Here is a 14,373-nt window from a genome sequence, read left to right as displayed (position 1 = left end):
AGTTTAATTTTTCATCCTTATACCAGATTGTTTTAATACTGTAGCTTGGAATGTTTTTTGAAATCAGGAACTTTAATGCCTGCAACACTGCTTTATTATTATTATTATTTTAAGATCGTTGGGAACTTTATTGTCTTTTGAGATTCTATATACTTTTGGGGTTACTGTTTCTATTTCTTCAAAAATGCAATGAGAAATTTGAAAAACATTTCATTAAATTTGTAGATTACATTGACCAGGATGAACATCTTTACAATGTTAACTATTACAACTTTGCATAAGAGCATGCTTGAGTGTTCTGTTAAATTCCTGTGTGTGTGTGTGTGTGTGTGTGTGTATATATGTGTGTGTGTGTGTGTGTGTGTATATATATATATATATAGTTTTTTTTTTGAGACAGAGTCTTGCTCTATATCCAGGCTGGAGTGCAGTGGCACAATCTCGGCTCACTGCCACCTCCACCTCCTGGGTTCAAGTGATTCCTTTGCCTCAGCCTCCTGAGTAGCTGGGACTACAGGTGCATGCCACCAAGCTTGGCTAGTTTTTCATATTTTAGTAGAGACAGGGTTTCACTATGTTGGCCAAAATGGTCTCTATCTCCCGACCTCAGGTGATCCGCCCGCCTCGGCCTCCCAGAGTGCTGGGATTACAGGCATGAGCCATCACGCCTGACATTTTTTTTTCAATTTTTTTCTATTATTGTATACTTGCATTTGAGTTTAGTCATAGAAAATAATTAATAAAATTTCAGTTTTAAACAATTCGGTAAGACTTCTTTTTTGGCCTAAGAGGTGGTCTATCAAGAAATATGTTGTATGAGCTATTGAGAAGGGTGTATATCCCGATGTTGAGAAGTGCTCTCTATACGTCTGTCAGAAATAGTTGTTTTATAACACCTTTAAGTAGTCCGTTTCCTGTTAATATTCTGTTTTGATTTTTTTATTATACTTTAAATTCTGGGGTACATGTGCAGAACGTGCAGGTTTGTTACATAGGTGTGCACGTGCCATGGTGGTTTGCTGTACCCATCAACCCATTACCTACATTAGGTATTTCTCCTAATGTTATTCATCCCCTAGCCTCCCACCCCTGACAGGCCCCGGTGTGTGATGTTTCCCTTCCTGTGTCCCTGTGTTGTCATTATACAACTCCCACTTATGAGTGACAACATGCTGTGTTTGGTTTTCTGTTCTTGTGTTAGTTTGCTGAGAATGATGGTTTCCAGCTTTATCCATGTCTCTGCAAAGGACATGAACTCATCCTTTTTTATGACTGCATACCATTCCGTGGTATATATGTGCCACATTTTCTCTATCCAGTCTATTACTGATGGTCATTTAGGTTGGTTCCAAATCTTTGCTGTTGTGAATAGTGCTGCAATAAACATATGCATGCATGTGCCTTTATAGTAGAATGATTTATAATTTTGGGGGTATATACCCAGTAATGGGATTGCTGGGTCAAGTGGTATTTTTAGTTCTAGATCCTTGAAGAATCGCCACGTTGTCTTCCACAATGGCTGAACTAATTTACACTCCCACCAACAGTGTAAAAGCATTCCTACTTCTCTACATCTTCTCCAGCATCTGTTGTTTCCTGACTTTTTAATGATCACCATTCTAACTGGCATGAAGTGGTATCTCATTGTGGTTTTCATTTGCATTTCTCTAATGACCAGTGATGATGAGCTTTTTTTCATGTTTGTTGGCCACATAAATGTCTTTTTTTGAGAAGTGTCTGTTCATATCCTTTGCCCACTTTTTGATGCAGTTGTTTTTTGTTGTTGTAAATTTGTTTAAGTTCTTTGTAGATCCTGGATATTAGCCCTTTGTCAGATGGATAGATTGCAAAATTTTTCTCACATTCTGTAGGTTGCCTGTTCACTCTGATAATAGTTTCTTTAGCTGTGCAGAAGCTCTTTAGTTTAATTAAGTCCAATTTGTCAATTTGGCTCTTGTTGCCATTGCTTTTGGTGTTTTAGTCATGAAGTCTTTGCCCATGCCTATGTCCTGAATGGCATTGTCTAGGTTTTCTTCTAGGGTTTTTATAGTTTGGGGTGTTACATTTAAGCCTGTAATCCATCTTGAGTTAATTTTTATATAAAGTATAAGGAAGGGGTCCAGTTTCAGTTTTCTGAGTATGGCTAGCCAGTTTTTTCAACACCATTTATTAAATAGGGAATCCTTTTCCCCATTGCTTGTTTTTTTCAGATTTGTCAAAGATCAGATGGTTATAGATCTGTGTTGTTATTTCTGAGGCCTCTGTTCTGTTCCATTGGTTTATATATCTGTTTTGATACCAGTACCATACTGTTTTTGTTACTGTAGCCTTGTAGTATAGTTTGAAGTCAGGTAGCGTGATGCCTCCAGCTTTGTTCTTTTTGCTTAGGATTGGCTATATGAGCTTTTTTTTGGTTCCATATTAAATTTAGTGTTTTCAAAATCTGTAAAGAAAGTTAATGGTAGCTTGATGGAATAGTGTTGCATCTATAAATTACTTTGGGCAGTATGGCCATTTTCATGATATTGATTCTTCCTATCCATAAGCATGGAATGTTCTTCCATTTGTTTGTGTCCTCTCTTATTTTCTTGAGCAGTGGTTTGTAGTTCTCCTTGAAGAGGTCCTTCACATCTCTTGGAAGTTGTATTCCTAGGTATTTTATTCTCTTTGTAGCAATTGTGAATGGGAGCTCAGTCATGATTTGGCTCTCTCTCCATTATTGGTGTATAGGAATGCTTGTGATTTTTGCAAATTGATTTTGTATCCTGAGACTTTGCTGAAGTTGCTTATCAGCTTAAAGAGATTTTGGGCTGAGACAATGGGGTTTTCTAAATCATGTCATCTGCAAATAGAGACAATTTGACTTCCTCTTTTCCTATTTGAATACCTTTTATTTCTTTTTGTTGCCTGATTGCCCTCACCAGAACTTCCAATACTATGTTGAATGGGAGTGGTGAGAGAGGGCATCCTTGTCTTGTGCCAGTTTTAAAAGGGAGTGCTGCTGGTTTTTGCCCATTCAGTATGATATTGTCTGTGGGTTTGTCATAAATAACTCCTATTATTTTGAGATACATTCCATCAATACCTAGTTTATTGAGAGTTTTTAGCATGAAGGGGTATTGAATTTTGTCGAAGGCCTTTTCTGCATCTATGGAGATAATCGTGGTTTTTATCATTGGTTCCTGTTTACATGATGGATTACGTTTATTCATTTGCATATGTTGAACCAGCCTTGCATCCCAGGGATGAAGCCAACTTGATCATGGTAGATAAGCTTTTTGATGTGCTGCTGGATTCAGTTTGCCAGTATTTTATTGAGGATTTTTGCATCCGTGTTCATCAGGGATATTGGCCTAAAATTTTTCTGTTGTTGTTGTGTCTCTGCCAGGTTTTTGTATCAGGATGATGCTGGCCTCATAAAATGAGTTAGGGAGGCTTCCCTCCTTTTCTGTTGTTTGGAATAGTTTCAGAAAGAATAGGATCAGCTCTTCTTTGTACCTCTGGTAGAATTCAGCTGTGAATCCATCGGGTCCTGGACATTTTTTATTGATAGGCTAATAATTACTGCCTCAATTTCAGAACTTGTTATTGGCCTATTCAGGGATTTGACTTCTTCCTGAATTAGACTTGGAAGGGTGCATGTGTCCAGGAATTTATTCATTTCTTCTAGATTTTCTAGTTTATTTGCTTAGAGATGTTTATAGTATTCTTTGGTGGTAGTTTGTATTTCTGTGGAATCAGTGCTGATGTCCCCTTTATTATTTTTGATTGTGTCTATTTGATTCTCTCCTTCTTTATTAGACTGGCTAGCAGTCTGTCTATTTTGTTGATCTTTTAAAAAAATCAGCTCCTGGATTCATTGAATTTTTTTTTTTTTTAAGAGTATTTTACGTCTCTCCTTCTGTTCTGCTCTGTTCTTAGTTGCTATCTTCTGCTAGGGTTTGAGTTTATTTGTTCTTGCTTCTCTGATTCTTTTAATTGTGATTTTAGCATGTCTATTTTCGATCTTTCCTGCTTTCTTTTATGGGCATTTAGTGCTGTAAATTTTCCTCTAGACACTGCTTCGTCTGTGTCCCAGAGATTCTGGTACGTTGTGTCTTTGTTCTCATTGGTTTCAAAGAACTTTTTTATTTCTGCTTTCATTTTGTTATTTACCCTTAGTCATTCAGGAACAGGTTGTTCAGTTTCCATGTTGTGTGGTTTTGAGTGAGTTTCTTAATCCTGAGTTCTAATTTGATTGCACTGTGGTCTGAGAGACTGTTATGATTTCCATTCTTTTACATTTGCTGAGGAGTGTTTTACTTCCAATTATGTGGTCAGTTTTAGAATAAGTGCGATGTGGTGCTGAGAAGAATGTATATTCTGTTGATTTGGGGTAAAGAGTTCTGTAGATGTCTGTTAGGTCTGCTTGGTCCAGAGCTGAGTTCACGTCCTGAATATCCTTGTTAGTTTTCTGTCTCATTGATGTGGCTAATATTGACAGTGGGGTGTTAAAGTCTTCCACCATTATAGTGTGGGAATCTAAGTCTCTTTGTAGGTCCCTAAGAACTTGCTTTATGATTCTAGGTGCTCCTGTATTGGGTGCATATATATTTAGGATAGTTAGCTCTTCTTGTTACATTGACCCCCTTTACCATTATGTAATGCCCATCTTTGTCTCTTTTGATCTTTGTTGGTTTAAAGTCTGCTTTATCAGAGACTAGGATTGGAACCCCTGTTTTTTTTTGTTTTGTTTTTTTTTTTGCTTTCCATTTGCTTGGTAACTATTCCTCCATCCATTTATTTTGAGTCTATGTGTGTCTTTGCACATGAAACGGGTCTCTTGAATACAGCACTTAGATGGATCTTGATGCTATTCAATTTGCCAGTCTGTGTCTTTTAATTGGGGGCATTTAGTCCATTTGCATTTAAGGTTAATATTGTTATGTGTGAATTTGATCCTGTCATTATGATGCTAGCTGGTTATTTTGCCCATTAGTTGATGCAGTTTCTTTATAGTGTTGATGGTCTTTACAATTTGGTATGTTTTTGAAGTGGCTGGTACCAGTTGTTCCTTTGTATGTTTAGTGCTTCCTTCAGGAGCTCTTGTAAGGCAGGCCTGCTGGTGACAAAATCTCTCAGCATTTGCTTGTCCATAAAGGATTTTATTTCTCCTTCACTTATGAAGCTTAGTTTGGCTGGATATTAAATTCTGGGTTGAAATTCCTTTCTTTAAGAATGTTGAATATTGGCTCCCAGTCTCTTCTGGCTTGTAGGGTTTCTACAGAGAGATCCACTTTTAGCCTGATGGGCTTCCATTTGTGGGTAACCCGACTTTTCTCTCTGGCTGCCCTCAACATTTTTTCTTCATTTCAACCTTGGTGAATCTGGCGATTGTGTGTCTTGGGGTTGCTCTTCTCGAGTAGTATCTTTGTGGTGTTCTCTATATTTTCTGAATTTGAATGTTGGCCTGTCTTGCTAGGTTGGGGACATTCTCCTGGATGATATCCTGAAGAGTGTTTTCCAACTTGGTTCCATTCTCCCCATCACTTTCAGGTACCCCGATCAAACGTAGATTTGGTCTTTTCACATAGTCCCATGTTTCTTGAAGGCTTTGTTCATTTCTTTTTATTCTTTTTTCTCTAATCTTGTCTTCTTTCTCTATTTCATTAAGTTGATCTTCAGTCTGTGATATCCTTTCTTCCGCTTTATCGATTCAGCTGTTGATACTTGTGCATGTTATCACGAAGTTCTCATGCTGTGTTTTTCATCTCCATCAGGTCATTTATGTTCTTCTCTAAACTGGTTCTTCTTGTTAGCAATTTGTCTAACCTTTTTTCAAGGTTCTTAGCTTCCTGACATTGGGTTAGAACATGCTCCTTTAGCTCAGAGGAGTTTGTTAATACCCACTCACCTCTGAAGACTACTTCTGTCAATTTGTCAAACTCATTCTCTGTTCAATTTTGTTTCTTTGCTGGTGAGGAGTTGTGATCCTTTGAAGGAGAAAAGGCATTCTGGTTTTTGGAATTTTCAGCCTTTTTACACTGGCTTGTCCCCATCTTTATAGATTTATCTACCTTTGGTATTTGATGTTGAGGACCTTCAGATGGGGTCTCTGAGTAAACATCCTTTTTGTAGACGTTGCTTCTGTTCCTTTCTGTTGGTTAGTTTTTCTTTTAACAGTCAGGCCCCTCTGCTGCAGATGTGCTGGAGCTTGCTGGAGGTCCACTCCAGACCCTGTTTTCCTGGGTATCACCAGCTGAGGCTACAGAACAGCAAAGACTGCTGCACATTCATTCCTCTGGAAGCTTCATCCCAGAGGCCACCCGCCAGATGCCAACCAGAGCTCTCCTGTATGCGGTGTCTGTCAGCTTCTACTGGGAGGTGTCTCCCAATTAGGAGACACGGGTGTCAGGGACCCACTTGAGATGGCAGTCTGACCCTTAGCAGAGCTAAAACTAGATGTTGTTTTTTTACATTATGTTATTTTCAGTGGTAAGAACTGCTTTCAGCATCTTTCCTATGGAAGGCATATGCAGTGCCAATATACTTTTTATGAATTTTGTTATTTTGAAAGGTTTTTTTTTTCTCTTAGGCAGGACAGATTTGCTGATTTGGTATCATTCTCACTTGACAGCTATTTTTTTTTCTAGGACTTTGACTATATCACGCAGTTCTCTTCTGGCCTGTAAATCTTTTGTTGACAATTCACTGGTTATCTCATAAGACTATGTTTGCAAATCACTTTTATCTTGCAGCTCCCGAGATTCTCTTTTTGTTTGTAACCATTCAAATTGTGATTATAAATATGTTTTTGTTATAAATGTATTTGTGTGTATCCTAATTTGCTTTTTGAGCTTGTTTTTAATTTTTACATTACTTTATCTTAATTTTAGAATCAGTTATTTCGTTTTGTATTTTTTATCACCACAATGTAGATATTTTTGTTCTTATCCTCATTTTTCTGATTTTCTATGGTCTTTTGTGTTCCTGTTTCACTCAGAGTATTATTCAATCTTTAAAATTAGTATATACATTTTTAATGGTTTCTGTAAATTTTATAATATTTTTGATGAGATTATATTGCCCTATTTTGTATAGATTGTAGTCTTTGAGATTTGGACATTTAAAAATTTATAATGTAGCTTTGTCCTGGTGTAGTCAGAAAACAATGGTCTTGGCTAGAGATTATGTGGGTCTCTCAAACATCTTCAGATTTGTCTTGTCTGAAATTTTGTGCTTTAGTTAAAAGAGATTATGTATGTTTCTTCTGAAAAGTAGTTACTTGGTACGCCTGTTCTCTCTCTGCAGCACTGCAGTGCTCTGCTGCAGTGTATTTACCTTTGGTCTCAGCAGACTCAAACTGTCATTTCTAAGTATACCACCATATCTTTCAGCACTTTATGTCATGGGAGACAGAAACCAGTGTGTGGAAAGGCCCGTAGAAGACAGAAATTAAGTTGTATGTGCCAATATTTTACTTGCCTTTAGAAAAAAAACAGAAGTTGACAATTTACTTCTGAAGGGACTAGGTAATACTGAGGAGCAGAAAGAGTTGATTGGGTAAATTTAACAAACTTTTCTTTTTTTCTATGTGGCTCTTTGCATTGGGCTTAATTCAGACACTGTACACACTTAACTCATGTATAAATTATCCACATATGTATTTTGGTCTGTATGCTTTTATTATATTTATATGTCTGTGAAGAATTAGGGCCTGTGTCATACTGCAATGTCATCTTGCTTATGTAGTTTGAATAATTTTATAGGTTAGATTTGGAAACTATATTTATCTGAGTCTAATAAGTGGACTAATTTGTTATTTTTATTTCTTTTCAGTTATATGTTCTCATTTTGCTCAAGACCATTGGCCAGAGCAGGGCAGAGAAGATTCTTTCCAAAAAGTGATATTGAGAAGTTATGAAAAATGTGGACATGAGAATTTACAGTTAAAAATTGGTTGTACCAATGTGGGTGAGTGTAAGGTGCACAAAAAAGGTTATAATAAGCTTAACCAGGGTTTGACAACTACACAGAGCAAAGTATTTCAATGTGGCAAATATGCAAACATCTTTCATAAATGTTCAAATTCAAAAAGACATAAGATAAGGCATACTGGAAAGAAACTTTTGAAATGTAAAGAATATGTCAGATCATTTTGCATGCTTTCACACCTATCTCAACATAAAAGAATTTATACTAGAGAGAATTCCTACAAATGTGAAGAACATGGCAAAGCCTTTAACTGGTCCTCAACCCTTACTTATTATAAGAGAATTCATACTGGAGAGAAACCCTACAAATGTGAAGAATGTGGCAAAGCGTTTAGTAAGTTCTCAATCCTTACTAAGCATAAGGTAATTCATACTGGAGAGAAACATTACAAATGTGAAGAATGTGGCAAAGCCTTCACCTGGTCCTCAAGCCTTATTGAACATAAGAGAAGTCATGCTGGAGAGAAACCCTACAAATGTGAAGAATGTGGCAAAGCCTTTAGTAAGGTCTCAACCCTTACTACACATAAGGCAATTCATGCTGGAGAGAAACCCTACAAATGTGAAGAATGTGGCAAAGCTTTCAACTGGTCCTCAAACCTTATGGAACATAAGAGAATTCATACTGGAGAGAAACCCTACAAATGTGAAGAATGTGGCAAAGCCTTTGGTAAGTTCTCAATCCTTACTAAACATAAGGTAATTCATACTGGAGAGAAACCCTACAAATGTGAAGAATGTGGCAAAGCCTTCAGCTGGCCCTCAAGCCTTACTGAACACAAGAGAATTCATGCTGGAGACAAACCTTACAAATGTGAAGAATGTGGCAAAACCTTTAAGTGGTCCTCAACACTTATTAAACATAAGATAATTCATACTGGAGAGAAACCCTACAAATGTGAAGAATGTGGCAAAGCCTTTAGTACGTTCTCAAGCCTTACTAAACATAAAGTAATTCATACTGGAGAGAAACACTACAAATGTGAAGAATGTGGCAAAGTCTTTAGCTGGTCCTCAAGCCTTACTACACATAAGGCAATTCATGCTGGAGAGAAACTCTACAAATGTGAAGAATGTGGCAAAGCCTTTAAGTGGTCCTCAAACCTTATGGAACATAAGAGAACTCATACTGGAGAGAAACCCTACAAATGTGAAGAATGTGGCAAAGCCTTCAGTAAGGTTGCAAACCTTACTAAACATAAGGTAATTCATACTGGAGAGAAGCATTACAAATGTGAAGAATGTGGCAAAGCCTTCATCTGGTCCTCAAGACTTAGTGAACATAAGAGAATTCATACTGGAGAGAAACCCTACAAATGTGAAGAATGTGGCAAAGCCTTTAGCTGGATCTCAGTCCTTAACAAACATAAGAAAATTCATGCTGGAAAGAAATTCTACAAATGTGAAGAATGTGGTAAAGACTTCAACCAATCCTCACACCTTACTACTCATAAGAGAATTCATACTGGAGGAAAAACCCTACAAATGTGAAAAATGTGGCAAAGCTTTCAATTAGTTCTCAACCCTTACTGAACATAAGGGAATTTATACAGGAGGGAAACCCTACAAATGTGAAGAATGTGGCAAATTTTTTAACTGTTCCTCAGTCCTTACTAAACACAAGGTAATTCATACTAGAGGGAATTCCTACAATTGTGTGGAATGTGGCAAAGCCTTTAACCAGTCCTTAAGGCTTACTACGTACAAGACAACTCATACTGGAGAGAAACTATACACGTGTGAAGAATGTGGGAAAGCCTCTAACAGATCCTCAGTTCTTAACAGATATAAGCTAATTCATACTAGAGAGAAACTACAAACCTGAAAGATGTGACAATGCTTTTGGCAACACCTGAAACTTTTCTGAATATAAAAGAAATCATACTGGTGAGAAATCCTAGAAATGTGAAGAATGTGACAGAGCCTTTAAATGGCTGTCACACTTGATTGTAGGTAAGATAACTCATACTGGAGAAAACTACTAGCATAAACAATATGGCAAAACATTTAACCAATGCTCATGCCTTATTGCAAAGGAAAGCTTTATACTAGCCTGGGCAACAGAGGGAGACTCTGGGGGAAAAAAATGTGAACGTCATTAATATCTTCTCACATCTTATTCAGCATCAGAGAGTTCATACTAAATAAAAGCATTAAAAGTGCAATTGCTGTCAATAGATCCTTCAGAAAATATAAGGCCTTAAAGTACAGAAGAATATTTATTTTGAGGAAACACATTATAAATATAAAGAGGGTTGTAGTACCTTTACGTGTATCACAGGTTTTATTGCACACATTTTGTACTATAGGAAAACTCTGAGGTAGTTGTTCCAGCTTTGCTCAACATCAGAGAATTTATATTGAATAGCCCTGCAAATTTAATGAATTTGGAAAAACATTTTTTCAAAAACTACAGATTATAAAACACAAAAGTTTATACTAAAATATATTTTTGCAGATGAAGTAAATACTCAAAAATTTAATCCAAAATTAAGTAAATATCAGAGAATTCACAGTAGAAATATCTGTCTCTGAAACTTCAGACGTTACACTTAATCAGGTTGCTGAGTATAGGAAAAAATCCAAAACTAAAGTTGGCAAAAAGAAAAATTATTTGTATATAACTTTAAAAGAAGTAGATCTTTGAAGAGTTATAATTTCATTTAAAGTACACTTTTGTCTTGAAAATAGAGATTTTTTGCCCAGACACAGTGGCTTACATCTGTAAGGCCAACACTTTGGGATGCCGAGGTGGGTAGATCACCTGAGATCAAAACCAGCCTGGCCAACTAGAAGAAACCCCATGTCTACTAAAAAGAAACACAAAAATTAGTAAAGCATGGTGGTGAACATCTGTAGTCCCAGCTACTTGGGAGGCCGAGGCGTGAGAATCACTTGAACTTGGGAGCCAGAGGTTGCAGTAAGCTGAGATGTTGCTACTGCATTGCAGCCTGGGTGACCGAGTAAGACTGTCTCAAAAGAAGAAAAAAAAAAACCAGCTTATTTGGAAACTGAATAATGATGGAATTCATCTCTTAAATTACTTCATGCTATTTCTTCATTTCTGTTGTATTCACATATAAAAAAAAGTGATCAATCCTGCATCAAAGATTTGGGAGACTTTATTAGGTGGTCATTATTTATTACCTTATGGATGACTAAGGACATTAAAATGTAAGATGCATGGTGAAAAATCTAAGTAGAAAGGCTGTTTGTGGTTAACTTACAGAATTGAGTGATGATGGGCATTTCGAGTAATATTCTTTTCTTTTTTTTTTTTTTTTTTTTTTTTGAGAGGTAATCTCACTCTGTTGCCCAGGCTGGAGTGCAGTGGCATAATCTCGGCTCACTATAAGCTCCTCCTCCCAGGTTCAAGCTATGCTCTTGTCTCCACCTCCCAAGTAGCTGAGATTACAGGTGCCCAAGACCACATCCAGCTAATATTTCTATTTTAGTAAAACAAGATTTCACCATGTTGGCCAGCCTGTTCTTCAACTTTTGACCTCAAGTGATTTGCCTGCCTTGGCTTCCCAAAGTGCTGTGATTATAGGTGTGAGCCACTGCGCCCAGCCCTAAGTAATATTCTAATGTGTTATTATGAGAGAAAATCATTCTTATAGTTAAAATTAAATCAAAATAATTAATATGTCATTTTACTAATTGTACTTTTATGTGATAAAACTACTTTTTTTAAAGTTTTAGATTGTGTTAATTTTTCAATTCAACATTTATAACGTTAAATACTGTTATACATTCAATAAAGTGTTATGCCACTAATTTTAACCTATTCCACCTTACTCAAGGGTATATTTAAAAGATGGTAACAATACACTATTTGGTAACATAATAGACTAAAATCTCTAGTATTCGTAAACTACAAATAAAGAATATGGTTCCTGTAGGTTAAATTTTTTTTACATTTAAATTTATTGTTCTTAGTTTTTGTGTTTACATAATATGTGTATATATTTATGCCATATGTGACATATTTTGATAGTCATACAATATATAATCATCACATTGTAATAAATAAGGTACCTATAGCCTCTGGCTTTTATGTTTTGTATTACAAACAATTCAATTCTACAGTCTTAGTTATTCTAAATTGTACAGTTAAATTGTTATTGGCTACATGGTTATTTTTATGGTCATAATAAAAATTATATACAAGCATAAATAAAATCAATATATTTCTGAGTCCTGAATAATTTTCAAAAATTCATTATGTATTTTTTGAACACATGGCCTCTGCCTGAGAGCACATAATAGAGTTTTAGTTTTGACTTACATAGAGTTAAATATACACATCTATTGGCCTAAAGATATAACAAGTTTAAGGAGTAAGGGTGTTTGAATATAAGTTTGTAACTGTTTTCAGAAGAAAAGAGCAATATTCAAACAAAACAAAGCATTTTAATAAGATGTCTAATTTAGTAGAAAACAAAAATCCTCAAAAATGCTAAAAGCAAATGTATACTCTGCTTTGTATTCAGTTTATTACACTATTTTACAGCTTATCATTTAGGATCTTTCCTTGCAAATTTTCTGTTTTTACTTGCATGATACTCATGCTAGACCCATAATCTTTTTTTTTTTTTTTTGAGACCAAGTTTCGTTCTTGTTGCCCAGGCTCAAGTGCAATAGCATGGTCTCAGCTCACTGCAACCTCCGCCTCCTGGGCTCAAGCAATTCTCCTGCCTCAGCCTCCTGAGTAACTGGGATTACAGGCATGTGCCACCACGCCCAGCTAATTTTTGCATTTTTAGTAGAGATGGGGTTTCACCATGTTGGCCAGATTGGTCTCAAACTCGACCTCAGGTGATCCACCCATCTCAGCCTCCCAAAGTGCTGGGATTACAGGCGTGAGCCACCATGCCTGGCCTAGACCCACAATCTTTTTGTTTCTTTTTTTTATATATATATGCTTTTATTTCTCCGTGATTACAAACACAACTGAATATCAAATGCACATAGTAAGAATTACACGGGGAAAAAAAATCAGATACGTTCATATACATATATCACCTTTTCAAGGCTATTTCCATCCAGAATAACCTTGGTTTGCCAGGGCCAATAGAAAGAAGTCACAAAATCGCCTTTAGTCAAATTTGTGTGTTTGCTTTCTTCTATAATTCCAATACCTCCACCATCAATGACTTGAGATAGCTGCCAAGGTGTTATATAACCAATGCCACTGTCTTCATTCATTCTACAGCGAAGGCTGTCACTTCACACTTGGAAGGTTGCACAGCGGCCAGGCAGAGGTGCTCCTCACTTCCCAGACGGGGTGGCCGGGCAGAGGCGCTCCTCACATCCCAGACGATGGGCAGCCGGGCAGAGGTGCTCGTCACGTCCCAGACGGGGCGGCCAGGCAAAGGCACTCCTCACATTCCAGATGGGGCGGCCGGGCAGAGGCGCCCCTCACATCCCAGACGATGGGCAGCCAGGCAGAGGCGCTCCTCACATTCCAGATGATGGGCGGTCAGGCAGAGATGCTCCTCACTTCCTAGACGGGGTAGTGGCCGGGCAGAGGCTGTAATCTTAGAACTTTGGGAGGCCAAGGCAGGCGACTGGGAGGTGGAGGTTGTAGCGAGCCGAGATCACGCCACTGCACTCCAGCCTGGGCAACTTTGAGCATTGAGTGAGCAAGACTCCGTCTGTAATCCCAGCACTTCGGGAGGCCGAGGCGGGCAGATCACTCGGGGTCAGGAGTTGGAGACCAGCCTGGCCAACATGGCGAAACCCCGTCTTCACCAAAAATACAAAAACCAGCGAGGTGTGATGGTGTGCGCCTGCAATCCCAGGTATTCAGCAGGCCGAGGCAGGAGAATCACGGGAGCCAGAGGCAGGGAGGTTGCAATGAGCCAAGATCATGCTGCTGCACTCCAGCCTGGGCAACAGAGGGAGACCGTCTCAAGAAAAGAAGAGAAAGAAGAAAAGAAAAGAGAAAGAAAGCAGGCAGGCATGTTTTTGTTTAGTTTATGAAATATTTATCTGAGCTGATTTGTAGTTATAAGAATATTTTTTATAAAATTTCATCATGCACACAAAATTATTTTTAGATATAATTCCACAATTTGTGTATTGTTACATTTTATGTAGTTAAAACATTCCATTAGCTTCTATGGGAGAACCCTATATAAGCTTACTTAAGTTACTGTTCCCTTAACTTTTTGTAAAAGTGACATAAGTAAATTTTATTTATTGAGTCAATTTGTTTCAGTAAGTACTAGCGAAGCGTCATAAGTCATGTGGATGCTTTTATATATAAATGTAGCAAACAAACATGACAGTGCTCAGTGTGTAACATGCTCCATATTTCATCATAAATATTCCTGCTAAAGTTAGTTTATAACTTCAAGTAAGAGATGGAAAATATCAATTGCAAAGAAATAACATT

The 14,373-nt window shown here is 37.3% G+C and overlaps 1 protein-coding gene across 1 annotated transcript in view; it reads left to right on the top strand.

The window, feature by feature from the left end:
• The window catches only part of LOC116478769 (zinc finger protein 728), a 28,802-nt gene extending 18,461 nt beyond the window's left edge, over positions 1 to 10,341 (top strand). The window contains exon 4 of the mRNA XM_032170270.2: positions 7,819 to 10,341. Coding sequence (XP_032026161.1) covers positions 7,819 to 9,464 — 1,646 coding nt within the window. The 3' untranslated portion in view covers positions 9,465 to 10,341. The remainder of the gene's footprint in view (positions 1 to 7,818) is intronic.
• The last annotated feature ends 4,032 nt before the right edge of the window (positions 10,342 to 14,373 follow it).

Source organism: Hylobates moloch, unplaced genomic scaffold, assembly GCF_009828535.3.
Source record: "Hylobates moloch isolate HMO894 unplaced genomic scaffold, HMol_V3 SCAFFOLD_12, whole genome shotgun sequence".
Classification (NCBI taxonomy): Eukaryota; Metazoa; Chordata; class Mammalia; order Primates; family Hylobatidae; genus Hylobates; species Hylobates moloch.
This window is presented reverse-complemented; position numbering and strand designations above follow the sequence as displayed.